General features: G+C 53.8%; 1 protein-coding gene across 8 annotated transcripts in view; it reads left to right on the top strand.

Annotated features, from left to right (window-relative positions):
- OSBPL10 (oxysterol binding protein like 10) overlaps positions 1-17,837 on the top strand; it is a 296,379-nt gene that overhangs the window by 67,136 nt on the left and 211,406 nt on the right. Inside the window, exon 1 of one of the 8 annotated variants that reach the window (XM_089331215.1) lies at positions 8,898-9,004. The exons of 6 other annotated variants lie outside the window; for them this stretch is intronic. In XM_089331215.1, coding sequence (XP_089187341.1) covers positions 8,913-9,004 — 92 coding nt within the window. In that variant the 5' untranslated portion in view covers positions 8,898-8,912. Of the gene's footprint in view, positions 1-8,897; positions 9,005-9,172; positions 9,443-17,837 lie in introns of those variants that run through there. One more of the 8 variants, XM_089331218.1, reaches the window with a different exon arrangement.

Genomic DNA, 17,837 nt, shown 5'->3' with positions numbered 1-17,837 from the left:
AGGCTAGCGTCACGGGAGAGACGGGCGCAGAGGCAGTGCTACGGCGGGCGCCCCTCACTTTCCCTTGAGGCTCGCCACGGTTTCCCGGCAGCCCTGGCTTGTTCACAGTGAGCGAGGTACAAGGCACGTGAGCGCCCTCTCTCCGCAGTCTTCCCAGCTTCTGCACGTCGACTTGGTCCCAGAGCCTTCCCGCCTGTTGAGGGATTCACTATGACAGCGCCTCGCTTCCAGGTGCCAGATCTGTGTTAGGGGCTGGTGCTGTGGCGTAGGGGGTAAAGCTGCTGCCTGCAGTACCAGCATCCTAAATGGGCACCGGTTCAAGTCCCAGCTGCTCCTCTTCCGATCCAGCTCTCTTCTATGGCCTGGGAAAGCAGTAGAAGATGGCCCGAGTCCTTTTTCCCCACACCCGCATGGGAGACCTGGAAGAAGCTCCTGGCTCCTGGCTTGGGATCAGCTCATCTCTGGCCATTGCAGCCATTTGGGGAGTGAACCAGCAGGTGGAGGACACCTCCCTCTCTCTCTCTCTCTCTCTCTCTCTCTCTCTCTCTCTGCCTCTCTGTAACTCTGCCTTTCAAATAAATAAATAAATAAATATTAAAAAAAATTTGTCTTAGTTGTTTATCGCCCCATAGCAAATGATCCCAGAAGTTGATATTTTAAAACAACAAACATCATTCTCCCCTAAACAGAAGAGAAAGGTTTGTGAGGAACTTGGTTGTTGGACTTGAAAGAGGCCCGGAGCCCTGGGGCTCCTTCACTTTCCGTTTCATTCTAGCAGACTAGAGGTCGTGGCTTCATTTTGCCACCTGTAAGTCCCCAATAATCAGTTTCCCCTCAAATGTGCCATTTCCACCTCTGTGGCTATCAACCTTCTCCCTTAGAAGATTTTTTTTTGACAGGCAGAGTGGACAGTGAGAGAGAGAGACGGAGAGAAAGGTCTTCCTTTGCCGTTGGTTCACCCTCCAATGGCCGCCGCGGCCGGCGCACCGCGCTGATCCGATGGCAGGAGCCAGGTGCTTCTCCTGGTCTCCCATGGGGTGCAGGACTCAAGCACTTGGGCCATCCTCCACTGCACTCCCTGGCCACAGCAGAGAGCTGGCCTGGAAGAGGGGCAACCGGGACAGAATCCGGCGCCCTGACCGGGACTAGAACCCGGTGTGCCGGCGCCCGCCGCAAGGTGGAGGATTAGTCTAGTGAGCCGCAGCGGCCCCTTAGAAGATTTTTAATAGCAACATTGGTTTGCTGTGGTAAAGCATACATACGGAAATGCATTGTGTAGCCACTTGTAAGTGTGCTTTCTTGTGGCATTGTGTGCGCTAACGTTGTTTTTCAGCTGACAAATGTACAAATGTGAAGGGCAGGATGACAGTGAGAGAGAGGAAGAGACTTTCCAAGTGCCCGCGTCAGCCAGGTCTGGGCCAGGGTGAAGCCAGGAGCCAGGCCCTCCATCCTGGTCTCCAACGTGGGCGGCATGGGCCCTCGTCCTTGACCGTCATCTGCTGCCCCCCAGGCACATCGGCAGGAAGCTGGACGGGAAGTGGAGCAGCAGGCACTCTCTGTGCCCTGACACCCGCCCCAGTTGTACCTGTTGTGACGAATGCTCGTTTCCATGGAGCCGGAGGGGAGATGCCCCGCCCCCAGTGGGATTGCCTTTCCATCATCTGTCCTGGGTTAACAGGTGCAGACTGTTCAGAAGTAAGACCTGCCCGCCATGAGTGATTTCCCCTGCAGTGTAACTAGACGTACAAAAGGAGAATGCCTGCTGTGTGCGTGTTCCCTGCGTGATGGGCGGAAGGAGAGCTGTGCTGGCTATGGGACCCCGAACATTACCCCAAGCCTAGCCGTGGTCACCGTTCCCTTGTGGGTGTGTGACGATCGCCCCGTGAGGCCTTCCGTTTCTGCCTATCCCCTGCAACATGTCTTTGCTATTATCCACACTGTATAAATAAAGTTTTATTGGGACCTGGCCAAGCACATCTGTTTACTGTGGTCACTTTTGTGCCCCCTCTGCACCGGTCAGTGGCTGCAGCAGAGACTCTCTGGCTCACTGAGCCTGGAATGCTGACTTACTTTCTGGAAAGAGGTCTGTCAGTGGCTGTTCTAGAACCTTCTCTCTGGCTCTGTGTGTTCGGCCACTTGCCTCTCCCACAGCGGGCTGAAGAGGCCCAGTCCTCCCTGTGCCCTGTTAAGTGTTTGCTCCATGTGGGGCCCTGCCCTGAAAGGCTGTGCCATTGTGATGACAAAAAAAAAAAAAAAAAAAAAAAAAAGAGTGACAGCCCAGCTGTGACACGATGTCCTCTGACTAAGGAGAGCATTTTTATTCTGGACCGTGCTCGAGCAGAGAGAGCCCGCTGGCTTCCATCATGAATTGTGCCACGGCGGTAGGGGCCCCGTAATTCATGCAGTGGTTCACTGGGAAGGTAATTCCAGCCAGCTATCGATATTTGTAGGGCTGGGGAGACCCCGGGATCCAGGCAGTGACAGCTGTTGGTTACATTCTGAAGTGCAAGCCTGAGCCGGTGCCCGGCGCTGTCTTCAGTCGTCAGAGACACTGTAAGGAGAGACGTGTCACATCCCAGCTGCTGAGTCCTGCTAAGGACTGTCGTTTCCTAAGGCCCGGGCTGCTTCCTGGTTAAAGGCCAGAGGACAAGGACGCGACCTGGTGGTCATCTCTGTGTCTCCAGGACCACCAGCCTCCCGGTGCTCCTGGACTTGGGCGTTTCTGTGTCTTCAACTCAGATTTTGGTTTTTAAGTATTTTTTTTACATTTTAAACATTTATTTGCATTTTCTTAGCTCTTCCATCCTCTGGTTCACTGCCCAAATGCTTGCAACAGCTGGGGTCAGGCCATGACTGAAGCCAGGAGCTGGGGACCCAGTCCAGGTCTCCTGTGTGGGTGGCAGGAACCCAAGGACTTGAGCCATCGTCTGCTGCCTCCCGGACACAGTAGCAGGAAGCCGAGGTGTCTGGGTGCTGTGGATCGCAACTTGGAATATGGAGGTCTCAAGCACTGTGTTTTAACTGCTGCACCACCTGCCTGCCCCTGTGTTGTCTTTTCCCCCTTTTTAGAAAAGGTGCTAGGTGGTTGATTTCCAAGCCACTGCTTGGAGTGAGGGCAGTCGCAGAAGATGGATCTGAGGTTCTGAGAGGCTCAGTGACATTTGTAGCCTGGGATGTGAAGGGTGTGGTTGGTCGTGGAAGTCCCAGCACCGGGCAGAGACAAAGGGAGGGAGAATTGCTGTGAGCCGCTGTGGAGATGGCAATCAGCATTTTTTGGCTAATGAAATGGTTTGCTGGGAGGGAAGTCCCCCCGCCCCTTTGTGCATTTCACCTTGAGCCCACCAAGGACAGCTCCCGTTACCCACCAGAGTGCCAGAGTCAACGGCATCTTCCATTTTCCCTTTCACTAGTTCTGCTGCCCAGATGTGTTTCGAAACAGCCTCACAGAGCCGAATGTGAAAGCCCAGAAGCCACATCACGTGGGTCTTCAGGTTACATGCTAATGTATTGCTACACGTGGGAGCTGTGGGTCTTGGTAATGCAGTGGCGGACTGCCCGGCTGGGCCCCAGGAGATAGGAGAATGCTAGAGAAATGGAGGTGGGAGAGCACTCGAGGGCCAAGCTGGTGAGCCAGGCAGGGGTGGAGCCCCCAGGCTGAGACACCTCCTTCTTGTGTTAAAAGATGCACTTATTTATTTTAAAGAGTTAGAGAGAGGCAGGGCAGACGCGCATGCGCGCATACACACACACATATATACACACACAGTGCTTCCATCTGCTGGGTCACTCCCCAGTTGACTGCAATGGCCAGGGCTGGGCCAGAAAGAAGCCAGGAGCCAGGAGCTGCTTCTGGGTCTCCCATGTGGGTGCAGGGGCCCAAGGACTGGGACCATTTTTTGCTACTCTTCCAGGTGCATTAGCAGGGAGTGGGATCGGACGTGGAGCAGCCAGGACTTGAACTGGTGCCCATCTAGGGTGCTGGCGATGCAGGCTGGGGCTTAGCTCACTGTGCCACAACCACCTTCTAAGGTAAACGAGACTCTCCCTGGTGGCCTCAGCTTCCCTCCTTGGGGGGGCCCGACCACGCTCTGCCCTCTGTCCATGCTGTTGTGGACGTGATTTCAAGTTTTGCTGTTGGTAATCATCAAATAAAACAATGCTCCGTGCAGCGCCCCGGGAAGCCTCCACCTCTACCTGAAAGCATTGGCAGTGTCTATGGGAGATCAATATCCTTCCGGTACTTAAAAATCTCCCAGCCAATGGGAATAGCGCCTTCTATCAGGGAATTGATCGACCCGGCCCAGAGAATTGCAAAATGTTTCCAGGCGAGCAAACATCCTGAAGTAATAGGAAACCAAAGCCAACGAGTGTAGTTTTTTCTTCCCCGTCCACTCCTTTTCTTAACCTTATTCTCCCTGGTGAACCATTTATGTGCCAAAATGGCACCCCTGTCCCCTGCCGGCCTCCCTGCCCCGGAATCAGCTGGCGGATTAACAAATGGCCGGGCTGCAGGTGGAAGAAATGGGGAGGGGGCCGGAATCGAGAGGTGGAGCTTCTGTGTCTATTGTTTTTGTACTTCTCTGCGGGGACGATGGCCGTAACTCAGGACGGGCCGCGTGCACCTGCCCGGCCACGGGGCTGTGGTCCAGGAGTGAGTCTCCAGTGTCATGTCTTGCTCAGAGACTTCCAGGGGTCTCCCCTCGCATCTGGAATAAATCCCCCAGTCCCTATGACCTCGGGAAGACCTGTGGCTTCTGGCCACCTTGCTCATCCCACATCCCATCCTCTCCTTCTCCCTTGCCCATTCTTGCCACACTGGCCTGTTTCCTGCTGCTGTCCGACATGCTGTACCTGCCCCACCTGCTCCGCCTCTGGGACACCCCTCGCCCTCTCCCTTCCGTTCTTTGCTAAGAGTCACCCCTTCCCGACCAGTGATGCTGGAACTTCCTACACGGCGGCTTCTTCTCACTCCCTGACACTAGGCCCTGGTTTAATTTTTTTCCTACTTTCTTATTTTATTTGAGAGACAGGGAGACAGACAGACCACTCTCCAAATACCTGCAGCAGGTGGGGCTGCGCTAACGCTACAGGAGCTAGGAGCTCCAGGCAGATTTCCCGGGTGGGTGGCCAGAACTCCGAGCCATCACTGCTACCTCCCAGGGTCTACACCATCAGGAAGCAGGTGGCAGGAGCTGGAGCTGGGACTTGAACCCAGGCACTCTCTATGGGATGTAGGCGTTTCACCCAGTGTCTTCGCCATTAAACACCCGCCCCTCTTGTTTTTCCTAAATCACTTAAAGGGATACAGGACATTTGTTAGTAAGTTTCTAATCTCCTGCCCCTGACTGGAGTAACAGCTCCAGGAGGGCAGAATTGCTCACTTGTTGGATTCGTTGCCCATTGGTGACTACAAAGTCTGGGGACCTCATGCTTGGATGAAATAAACTTTAGGCCTTAAGTGCAAATGCCCAGCCCCTCTACAAGTTAACCCTGAGACAAAGGACAGCTCACTTAAATTTGGCAGTCTGGCCTTTCCTATTGGTGGAAAGGCGTAAAGAATCCTGGTCTCATTTTGTTTTCTTTTCTTTCTTTAAAGATCTATTTATTTATTTGAGAGGCAGAGTTACAGCCAGAGAGAGAGAGAGAGAGAGAGGTCTTCCATCTGTGTTCACTCCAAATGGCCACAGTGGCTGGAACTGTGCCAATCTGAAGCCAGGAGCCAGGAGCTTCATCAGGGTCTCCCATGCAGGTGCAGGGGCCCAAGGACTTGGGCCATCTTTCACTGCTTTCCCAGGCCATAGCAGAGAGCTGGATGGGAAGCGGAGCAGCTAGGATTCGAACCAGTGCCCATATAGGATGCTGGCGCCGCAGGCAGAGATGTAACGTGCTATGCCACAGTGCTAGCCCCTTGGTCTAGTTTATGGGGTGGGGGAACTGAGATGGTCAGATTTCGGGTCCTGTTTGGTGTGCTGCCACAGGGCCTTTGCATGCAGTGGATGTACGAGAACAGCCCTCCCTGTAGTGCCTGGGCTCCTTGAGCACGGCCCCATGGGTGAGTCCATGGCGTTGCCTCTGGGTGTGACCTCTCACCTGGCAGAGACCTTTCAGTAAATTATGACATCAATCATTCAGGGGTGGCTTGTGTGATTCCCCTGCGTCTGCAGAGGGCTGGAGAAATGGCCTGCTTCCCGGAGCCACCCAAGTGCTTGACGAAAGATGTGCAGAAATGGGGTTGGCAGACTGGCTGTCGTCCACGACTACAGTGACAGCCGTTCCAAACCAGGTCCTCCTCGGGCCAGGGAGGGTCTAAAGAGCCTCGAATCCCGTCTGCTGGTTGTCCATCGTGCTTGGCAGATTGGCTGACGGCTCCTTTCTGCCCAGGGAAGAGTGGTTAGGGGGACATGCGGGCCAGTGGGTCAAGCTGGCTGGCTGGACCAAGTGGGTTCTGCCGGACTGCGGATGACTTGTTCTGCTGGCTGAATATCAGTATTCACGAAATACCAGTGATGTTGCTGAATATGGACCATACTTTTGGCTTTAATGAGCTTGGTATGTGTTGGTGGTGGGTTGGATGAGACGCAGGTTTGTTGTTCTTTTTAACCCAGTGCCCATCAGGGAGCCTGTGTTACCTCTCTGCCCTGTGTGTGATGCAGCGCCAGGCCCGGAGGGGTGCTTAGTTGAGTGCACTCCTCGAGCTGATAGAGATAGCCATAACATTAGATATTGTTAACTGGTACTAAGCAGCCCAATGACTTCCTTCCCCTCCCCCGCTCCTTCGCCTTGGTCTCCTGACGGGAGAATTGCAGAAAGATGAATTCTGGTCCAGAGGGGGCTATTTTCATTTTTAATCTTCATAAAAAATAACTTTTTAAGAGCTGGCCATGGGTGGGATATGAAAACTGCAAATAGGCCGGTGCTGTGGCTCACTAGGCTAATTCTTCACCTGTGGCGCCGGCACCCCGGGTTCTAGTCCCGGTCGGGGCACTGGATTCTGTCCCGGTTGCCCCTCTTCCAGTTCAGCTCTCTGCTGTGGCCCGGGAAGGCAGTGGAGGATGGCCCCAGTGCTTGGGCCCTGCACCTGCATGGGAGACCGGGAGAAGCACCTGGCTCCTGGTTTCGGATAGGCGCAGCGCGCTGGCCATAAGGCCATTTGGAAGGTGAACCAACCGAAGGAAGACCTTTCTCTCTGTCTCTCTCTCTCTCTCTCTCTAACTCTGTCAAAAACAAAAAAACAAAAACAAAACAAAACAAAACAAACTGCAAAGAGCCAAAATGGGTTGCCTTTGCGGTTCCCGTCTTGTGAAGGAGATGGTTTTGCTCGTCGTCGTTGGCACACGGAAGTGGCGGAAGACTTGCGGAGCCAGCTGAAGGGAGGGAGCCTTCAGCCCTCCCGCGTTTCTGTGCACCGGCTTTGGCGCTCCTTCACGGGGCGCATGCCCCAGCTCGAGGCGCCTCCCTAGGAGAGTGGCTGGGCAAGTAGCTCAGCCTTCCGGTGAGGCCTGTCCCTGTTTGTTCACCTACAGGGGCACTCACGTCTCTATTCTTCTCTCCCTGTGGTTGTTTCTTTCTTGGAGGCCATGGGCATAGTCAGGACACTTAGTCAATGGTAGTTCTTTGACGGGAAATATTTGATTGTCCTGCTAAGAGGCCTCAGATGTTTTTCTGGAGAGAGCCATTGGTGATGTCAGTCCAGGTTGCTGACGCTGCAGTGGGGTGATGTTTACGCATCACCGTGCTGTCTTCTCACGCGGCCGTGTCTTACCTACTGAGATGAGTGGTTGTCAGACACGGAGATGTGTTTGATGGCATCATGGGACTAGAGGGATAAGGAAATCCCAGCTCGGGCACCAGCGTCGTCAGAAACGCACACCTCTGATAGAACCGTGCCGAGCCTGTGGGCAAGCCTGGGAGTGTTTTGCAGGGCGATTGCCTGGGACCCGTGTCGCCGTAATTCATGTTGACGGACACTTTGATTGTGCGTGCTTCCTGCCAGATGCCGTTCCAAACCACTTCCCGAACAATCATTTATTTGATCTTCTTAGAAGTCCTGTGTGGGCGATGTACTTGGGGCTTTTACACGCTTGCTCTGTTTAGGTGGCAGCCTGTAAGGAGAGACTTGTAGCTGCCTCGGAGTCAAGAAAAATATGTTGAGAAAACCTCAGAGCTGACAATGACACCAGCATCTCTCCCTGGAAAACTGGGCAAGTCTTATCCATGTCTGAGCTGGGGCACCACACCAGCTGTTGGCATGGGCTCCACACCAGCTGTTGGCATGGGCAGAGGTTTTGGCGGGTTCAGGTCCAGATGGGGAATGGTTTTGGTGCGGGACGCTCTGTTCCCTTCAGGCTTCCTTTGGGGTCTCTGATCGCTGGAGAGGAAGCCACGGGCTGGTGGAGAGCCCCCGGGAGGGTAGGAGGTGTGACTATTGTTATGGTCTCCATGCTTTTGTTGCCTGGAGTTGTGGGAGACAGTCGAGCTGGTAACCCTGCTTTTGGTGGCTTTGGGTGTGTTTGCCCCTTGCAGGGTACCTTCTGTAACCGGTGGCCAGAGCTGGCCCTGGGTAGACTTGGCCTTGGGAAAATGTGTGCTCTCCCCAGCGCTCTGTGGCAGCCCTGACCTCCCTGGCGTCTGCGCGCATTCGTGCCGCCGGGACCTAATTGCTCTGCGGGAGCCAGGCTCTGCTCCCTGCCTCCCAGAGCTCCTGCCGAGTGTTTTGGTTCCCTGCCAGCCTGGGAGGGGAGGGATCCCAGGCTGGGCAAAGAGAATCAGGCAGTGAAGCTTGTGCTGGGAGTGGGAGGCCCCTTCCAGCAGGCCTGGAAGGGTCAGAGGGAGGGGGAGCAGGCCCTTGCGCATCCTCGGTGGCCTGTCAGCCCTGGGCGGGATTCTGTGGGCGTGGCAGTTTGGATTCCCCCATGTGCCTCCCTCCTCCGTCTCCTAGGTCCTGGCTGCCTGCAGAATCCTTTGAGATTGGTCCGGGACAGCTGGGAGTCCTTGGCTTGAGCAGGTGCCTCCCTTTGACTTCCTCCCTCCTGGCCTTGGTTCCTGCCCCTACAACCCCACCCTGCTTTCTCCTTGATTTATTTATTTATTTATTGACAGACAGAGTGGACAGTGAGAGAGAGAGACACAGAGAGAAAGGTCTTCCTTTGCCATTGGTTCACCCTCCAATGGCCGCCGCAGCTGGCGTGCCGCGGCCGGCGCACTGTGCTGATCTGAAGGCAGGAGCCAGGTGCTTCTCCTGGTCTCCCAGTGCTTGGGCCATCCTCTGCTGCACTCCCGGGCCACAGCAGAGAGCTGGCCTGGAAGAGGAGCAACCAGGACAGAATCTGGCACCCTGACCGGGACTAGAACCCTGCGTGCCAGCGCTGCAGGCGGAGGATTAGCCGAGTGAGCTGCAGCGCCAGCCTCTCCTTGTTTTAAAAAAAAATAGGAGTCATTGCAGGTGAGGCCCTGGACAGAGGTGGAAGGTTTCATGTGTCTTTGTCTTCCAGAGACTGGAGGAAAGGGGGTTGTGGTTGGAACGCAGCTCTGGGGCCAGGTGGCCTGGTTTTATATTGCACCTGCTGCTGATCGGCTGTGTGATGCTGGTGCTTTGGTTTTGAGGGCAGTAATCACACCTACATCTTCAGATTAGGGAAATCGTACTAACCATTCCTTTCTCCATCTTCCTTGCTTTCCATGGAGCGCCCCGAGATGAAGGCAGGGAGTTTTGTCTTTTTCTCACTGTTGTTTGCTTGGCACCTTGAACAGTGCCTGCAGCTTTCTGAGGGCACCTGTGCGAATGCTCTTTGCTGTGGCTTCTTGGTTTTCTAGGTTTTTTTTTTTTTTTTTTTTTTTTTTTTTTTTTTTTTTTTGACAGGCAGAGAGGACAGTGAGAGAGAGAGAGAGACAGAGAGAAAGGTCTTCCTTTCTGTTGGTTCACCCCCCAATGGCTGCTGCAGACTGCGCTGATCCGCAGCCAGGAGCCAGGTGCTTCTCCTGGTCTCCCATGGGGTGCAGGGCCCAAGCACTTGGGCCATCCTCCACTGCCCTCCCGGGCCACAGCAGAGAGCTGACCTGGAAGAGGGCCAACCGGGACAGAATCCGGCGCCCCAACCGGGACTAGAACCCGGTGTGCCGGCGCCGCAGGCGGAGGATTAGCCTAGTGAGCTACAGCGCCGGCCCCTGGGTTTCTAGATTAGAGGGACGATGGAGGAGAGTGGGAGAAGGGCAGGAGCTGGGGCGCGTGCCCTCTCCCTGGGTGCTCTCTGCTCTGCTGAGCCGACTCTCTCCTCCCTGCCCCCATGGAAGGGTGCCCAGGAGGCCAGTGACCGACGTGGGGGCCACACCAGGACTGCAAGGAGAACCTCTTGGCGCTTTCTCTGTGGTTTTAAAGTGTTCAGTGTGTATTAGCTGCTTTAAACCTCAGCACAGCTCTGGAAGGTGGGGCTTCCTAGCCTCATTTCACAGGCAGGAATCCGAGGCATCAGAGGTTCAGTGACTTCCTGGATGCCAGCACTAGCCACACTTACTACCTGGGGTGGGCACATGGCTGGCTGAGCACTGCATCCCATTGGAGTACCTGGGCTCGACTCCCGGCTCTGTCCCTGACTCCAGCTTCCTGCCAGTGCACCCTCTGGGAGACAGTGGGTGATGGATCAAGCAGTTAGGTCCCTGCCACCCACTGGGAGACCTGGATGGAGCTCCCAGCCCCTGGCTTTGGCCCGACATGGCCCTGCCCTCAAGGACAGTCCAGGGAGCTGTGGGTGTTAACAGCGACCCTGCACAGTAACTGCAGGACAGTGACTTGTGAAAGAAACGAGGGTGGCAGTGAGGCATGGGGACGAAGGGGTGGCCGTGCACAAGGGCAGGTGCTGTGAGGCTGGGATCCGACAGGATGCGAAGAACCAGCCACCCAGAGTGGGGAAGGGGTGTGCAGGGCGTGGGGTCAGCATGGGTGGATGCCGGGAGGCAGGGAGGAGGAGGAGATGGGGCGATGGCCCGCGTGGGGGAACGAGCAGACCGTGGGGTGAGCTGAGAGGCTGCGTGCAAGGCCTTTACGCCATGTAAGGACTCTGGACTTCATCATGAACGCAGCAGGAAGCCCTCTGAGAGTCTGAGTCAGGAGTACGAGAGGATTGCACGTTGACAGAAGCCACTGGGTGGAGTGGGGGGGGGGGAAGGAGCGGAGGTGAGCGAGGCTCGATTAGGGGGCAGGTTTACGCTTTGAGGACGGGATTTCAAAGTGTCTAAAAGCCTCGGTAGATGCTGAAAAGACACATCAAAGGTCAACATCGATTTCTATTAAACATTTAATTTGAGATAAGTTTGGATTTACAATCAAGTTGCAAAAAGTGGTGACTTTTTCTTTCTTAAATTTTTATTTTTATTTTATTTTATTTTTGCTGATTTTTCTTTTTCTATTTTATTTAAGGCATACAAATGTCATGTGTTTCATGTATACAGATTTAGGAACATAGCGATACTTCCCACCCACACACACCCCCTTCCTCCTCCTTCCTCTCCTATTCCCTCTTAATTTTTGTAAAAAGATTTATTTTATTTATTTGAAATACAGAGTTACAGAGAGAGGTAGAGTTAGAGAGAGAGAGAGGTCTTCCATCTGCTGGTTCACTCCCTAGATGGCCGCAATGGCCAGAGCTGTGCCAATCTGAAGCCAGGAGCCAGGAGCTTCTTCCGGGTCTCCCACATGGGTGCAGGGGCCCAAGGAGTTGGGCCATCTTCTACTGCTTTCCCAGGCCATAGCAGAGAGCTGGATCAGAAGAGGAGCAGCCGGGACTGGAACCAGCGCCCATATGGGATGCCAGCGCTTCAGGCCAGGGCTTTAACCTGCTGTGCCACAGCGCCAGCTGTGTCCTCTCCTAATTTGTACAACGATCTACTTTCAGTTCATTTTATACTCATAAGATTAACCTTATGCCAACTAAAGAGTTCAACAAATAGTATGAAGAAAAAACCACAGCTCCTCACCACTAGAGAAAAGGGCTGTAAGCAATCATGGAAACTCAAAACGTGCATCTCACTCCAGTGCACGGCATTTTAGGTATTCTGTTAGTTACCTCGGATCAGGGAAAGCGTGTGGTGTCTGTCTGGTTGGGACGGGCTTCTCATGTTCCTTCCACCTGCCCCCAATCCATGTTTGTTTTTTAATCAACACTCTTAATAAACTAGAAGTGGATGTGCCCCTTCCTAAGTCAGTCTCTCTCTGAAGCCAGCAGCTAGCTTGGACTGAATCCTAGGCTGCCAGGTGTTTCCCTCCTGAAGATGATACAAAGTTGCCTGCGCACTGTGCTCAGTGCAGGACTCCGTGCTGTGCAAGAAGGCAGGAAAAGGAAGCCAGGAGCAGAGATTCTGCTCCTTCCCAGTCCCTGTGACATCCCAGAGAGTTGATTGCATGGGAAAGCCGACATGGCGGCAACTAGAGAAATGGCGAAACCCATACTGTTCTTTCTGTCCTGCAACCGCCCTGACGCCATGTGATTTCTCAGCGCGGGGAGCTGAGGAGCGATTGGTCGATCGTAGGGAACCAAAGGTGTGGGAAACGCCAGGCGTGGGAGCAGGAACCGCCCAGGGAGGCAGTTCTCCTGCTTGGAGCTTCCATCAGGGGCAAAGCTGCAGAACGGTGCGGGGCACCACGTTCACCACGGTGAACGACTTGAGAAATGGAGTTTTGAAAATAGTATATTACTAAGATCTTCTTTAAAAAAATATTTGTTTATTTATTTGAAAGTCAGAGTTACACGGAGAGAGAAGGAGAGAGAGAGAGAGAGGTCTTCCATCCGCTGGTTCACTCCCCATTTGGCTGCAAAGGCCAGAGCTGAGCCGATCTGAAGCCAGGAGCCAGGAGCTTCTTCTAGATCTTCCATGTGGGTGCAGAGGCCCAAGCACTTAGGCCATCTTCCACTGCTTTCCCAGGCCATAGCAGAGAGCTGGATTGAAAGTGGAACAGCTGGGTCTCGAACCAGCGCCCATGTGGGATGCCAGCACTGCAGGCAGCAGCTTTACCCACCACACCACAGCCCCGGCCCCCCTAAGATCCTTTTAATTGTAGTCTTTTTCTGCAGACTCTTTTTCTGTTCTTTAGATAGACAGTTATAATCCTTCAATTCCTGGGGTTTTTATTTTTATACTGTATTAGCACCTCGGCATAGTTATCCAATGAAAGTAATAATGGCAGCAGGCATTCCTGTCTTGTTAATGATGTGAACGGGAGAGCTTTTAGCACTTTTTCAGCTTCCACTTGTAGGGTAGCTGTCTGTCTAAGTTTGATCCCATTTATCAGGTCCTGGAGGTTTGTACAACTTCTGTTTTGCTAAGAGGTTTTTTTTAAACATTTAGACACACACGCACACACACACACACACACACATCGTGTCCACTGAAATGCTGTGGGTTTTTGTCTTTGATTTCTTGTTTTTGTCTTCGGTGATACTGATTGCCAAGGGCCTGGTGTATGTTTTTGTCTCTTCCTTTCATAACTTGCAGCTTAGGGGGGTGTGTTTAGGGAAATATTAAAACATCTATTTAATTTGCATGAACTGTTTAGGTGGAAAACAACTCATGTACATGTTTTGTGATTATTGATATATTTGGATGTGTTTCTGCATTGTAACCTCTGATACAGAGAGAGAAGGAGAGGCAGAGAGAGAGAGAGGGAGGCCCTCCATCCCCTGGTTCACTCCCCAATTGGCCACAATGGCCAGAGCTGCACTGATCCGAAGCCAGGAGCCAAGAGCTTCTTCTGGGTCTCCCATGCAGGTACAGGGGCCCAAGGACTCGGGCCATCTTCTACTGCTTTCCCAGGGCACAGCAGAGAGCTGGATAGGAAATGGAGCAGCCGGGTCCTGAACTGGCGCCCATGTGGGATGCCGGCACTGCAGGCAGCAGCTTAACCTGCTATGCCACAGCGCCGGCCCCCTCTCCTCCTTTTCATGTTTCTTTCTTTTTTCCCCATCTTGCTTTGTGAAGAGGTTAGATCAGAGTTTTTGCTTTTTTTGATGTTCTGTTTTTCTTTCTTGCTCTTTTAGCTTTCGAACCCTATATTTTTTGTGGTTGCTGTTGAAATTTTTACCGTGCATAATGAGCTTTAAAAAGTTTAAAGTTAACTGTCCTGGCCAGCGCCGCGGCTCACTAGGCTAATCCTCCACCTGCGGCGTCAGCACACCGGGTTCTAGTCCCGGTCAGGGTGCCGGATTCTGTCCCGGTTGCCCCTCTTCCAGGCCAGCTTTCTGCTGTGGCCTGGGAGTGCAGTGGAGGATGGCCCAAGTGCTTGGGCCCTGCACCCCATGGGAGACCAGGAGAAGCATCTGGCTCCTGCCATCAGATCAGTGTGGTGCGCCAGCCGCGGCGGCCATTGGAGGGTGAACCAACGGCAAAGGAAGACCTTTCTCTCTCACTATCCACTCTGCCTGTCAAAATAAATAAATAAATAAATAAATAAATAAATAAATAAAGTTAACTGTCTTAAACTCCCTCCCAAACTGTGTTGAGTGGTTTAATTCCAATGATTCCCTCCTATCTCACATGTTAATATGTATTTTTAAAGATTTATTTTTATTTATTTGAAAGGCAGAGTTACAGAGAGAAAGGGAGAAAGGGAGAAAGGGGGAGAGAGAGAGAGAGAGAGAGAGAGAGAGAGATCTTCCATTCCCTTGTTCGCTCCCGAAATGTCCTCAATGATCAGGGCTGGGCCAGGCAGAAGCCAGGAGCCAGGGGCTTCTTCCAGGTCTCCCACGTGGGTGCAGGGGCCCAAGGCCTCGGGCCATCTTCCACTGCTTTCCCAGGCACATTAGCTGGGAGCTGGATCAGAAGTGGAGCAGCCGGGTCTTGAACTGGCGCCCATAAGGGATGCTGTGTCACAGGCAGAGGCTTAACCTGCTACGCCACAATGTCGGCCCCTCACATGCTAATATTGGTCATTATTTTAGTTCTTTATCATTTTATGCAGACAACATTGTTTGGATTTACCTCCGTGTTCACCGTTTTATTTACCTGTCATTTCTTTTTGCACATCAGGTATCTTTCTGGGATTGTTTTTCTTTTCCGAAAGAACATAAAGATATCCTGTGCAGGCCTTTTGGTGGTGAACTGTGTTTTTGTATATCTGTAAAAGGCAAGAATTCATTCTCATTTTAAATTTAAAATTTAAAAATTATTTTTTTATTTTTTTGAGAGGCATAGAGAAGAAGAAGGAAGTGGGGAGGGCGACAGAGGGCTCCTATCATTTGATTCACTCTCCAGATGGTCACAGTGTCCGGGACTAGGACGGGCGGGGAACTCCATCCGAGTCTCCCATGGGTGGCAGGGATGCAACTGCGTGAGCCATCACATGCCCCTCCCAGGGCCTGCACTGGCAGGAAGCTGGAATCAGGAGTTGGGAGCCCGGAGTGGAATCGAGGCCCTGGGCTGTGGGACATCGGCATCTTAACGCTAGGCTACAAGCCCATGCCCCACATTTTCGCTTTTAAAGGACATTCTGAGCCGGCACCGCGGCTCACTAGGCTAATCCTCCGCCTAGCGGCGCCGGCACACCGGGTTCTAGTCCCGGTCGGGGCGCCGGATTCTGTCCCGGTTGCCCCTCTTCCAGGCCAGCCCTCTGCTGTGGCCAGGGAGTGCAGTGGAGGATGGCCCAGGTGCTTGGGCCCTGCACCCCATGGGAGACCAGGAGAAGCACCTGGTTCCTGCCATCGGATCAGCGCGGTGCGCCGGCCGCAGCGCGCCGGCTGCGGCGGCCATTGGAGGGTGAACCAACGGCAAAAGGAAGACCTTTCTCTCTGTCTCTCTCTCACTGTCCACTCTGCCTGTCAAAAAAAAAAAAAAAAAAAAATTAAAAAAAAAGGACATTCTGGACTGGGTGCACAGTTTCATTTATTTTTTATTTTTTTAAAGGTTTACTTACTTGAAAGAGTTACACTGAGAGAAGGAGAGGCAGAGAGAGTTCTTCCATCCGCTGGTTCACTCCCCAGTTGGCCACAATGGCCAGAGCTGTGCAAATCTGAAGCCAGGAGCCAGGAGCTCCATCTGGGTCTCCCACACGGGTGCAGGGGCCCAAGGACTTGGGCCATCTTTCACTGCTTTCCCAGGCAGTAGCAGAGAGCTGGATCAGAAGTGGAGCAGCCGGGACTCGAACCAGTACCCATACGGGATGCCGGCACTGCAGGCAGCTTTACCTGCTACGCCACAGCGCCAGCCCCATGGGCGCACAGTTTTAAACGCAGACGCCCCCCTCTGAATTCTGGGCAGGGTGCGGTGCTGTCCTGGTCCCATTGTTCCCTGGAGAAGCCTGCTGGCCTCTGCTTGTCCCTCTGTGCAGGCTCGGAGCTTTGTCCTGGGCTGCTTTCACCGTCTTTGCCTGGCCTTCTTGCTTCCCCTGCGGTGGGTGTAGACGTGAGTGTGATGTGCTTTGTCGTGCATGTGTGGGAAATGTGTAGCCCCCATCTCCTGCAGTGTGGCCTTGCCTTTCTTTGCTCTCTGTCTGCCGGCACTGATTTGAGCAGCGTCCCGTCTCCGGATCTCCTAACGTGTCTCCTGCATTTCTCTCTCTCTCTTCTGACCTTGTTCCATTTGGGATGATTTCTTTGAGTATCTCTTACGGGTGCTCTCTCATCTGTGGCTTTACCCATCTTGAGAATCTCTTTGTAAATTCATGTTAGCTTTAATTCACATCATAAGGGGTCAGCGTGATGTGCTGCTATATGCTGATTTACATCAGCTGAGGGTCTTATCTGTCACCTCCGCTTTTTTTTTTTTTTTTTTTTTTTTTTATGGTGAGACGTTTGAAAGTTACGGCTTAGCTCCTATGAACAGTATGTTCTTATTTGGCACCCCCCCAGGACTGGCCCTGGTCTCTCTGAACTCTGCCTGGCCGTGGCCGGGGGAGAGGCTCTGAGCGGGAGGGGGCTTGGGCACGAGCTGCCTGGCCCGGTGCAGGTGCACCTGTTCCGGTCGGTCGATGGCCCTGACGGGACGGCAGCCTCTCCCACTGGAGCTGCGCCCCCCTGCAGCTGGCGGTGACTCGGGCAGGCCTCTCCTGGAGCCAGCCCCTCCCGGAGCAGCCCCTGGCGCCACCCGCGTGGCCCTTCCAGGGTGGCCTTCCCAGGAAGGAGCCGGCAGTGTCCGGAACTGGAAGCGGCACAGCTCCGTCAAGGCACGAGCCTCTGCACGAAGCTGCGGGCAGGCGGCGTCCATTCCCTTAGGTCCTGGGCTCGAGGGCAGGGTCTCACTCAGTCTTTGGTGGGGGAAGGGGGGGTAATTACTGTGTCTGGGTGCAAGAAACGATGCGGCAGCTCTCTCCTCCACGGCTGATGTAGTGTGACGGCAGTCGTCACGCGTTTCTAAGGGGACTTCGTGTTCTGAAAGCTTTGGGGTCGGTGGGGAGTGCTTCGTGCCTGCAGCCGTCAGACAGTCAGTCAGTCTGAGCTTCCTGGAATGAATGTGCGTTGTTCTTGTTGTCATCAGTAAGAAATGTGGGCGCTGCTAAGTGTCGCGTCTGGAGCCGTGCGTGTGCGTGTGCGTGTGCGCGCGTGTGTGTGTGTGCGTGTGTGTGATGGAGGAGCCAGCAGCAACGTGAATTATTCTAGCAATTAGAGCTCTCGCGCCGCGGAGTTCTCCCTGGAATCGGCTCGCTGTCCCCTAACGGTGATGCACTTGGTTCCCACACAGAATCGCCGCTGTGCCGTGAGTGGGTGCTTCTGCTCATCGGTCAACGCCGCGAAACTTTGCTCACCTTCCTGTACGTTTCTGGAGGGGGCGGGGAACTGCGAGCCGTTTCCCGGGGGGGGGGGGTCCTCCACAGGTGGCCGAGGCTCACAGCCGCACACACACACCGTAACAGCCTG

This window comes from Oryctolagus cuniculus, chromosome 4, assembly GCF_051225735.1.
Source record: "Oryctolagus cuniculus isolate XC-2025 breed Fujian yellow rabbit chromosome 4, ASM5122573v1, whole genome shotgun sequence".
NCBI lineage: Eukaryota > Metazoa > Chordata > Mammalia > Lagomorpha > Leporidae > Oryctolagus > Oryctolagus cuniculus.
This window is presented reverse-complemented; position numbering and strand designations above follow the sequence as displayed.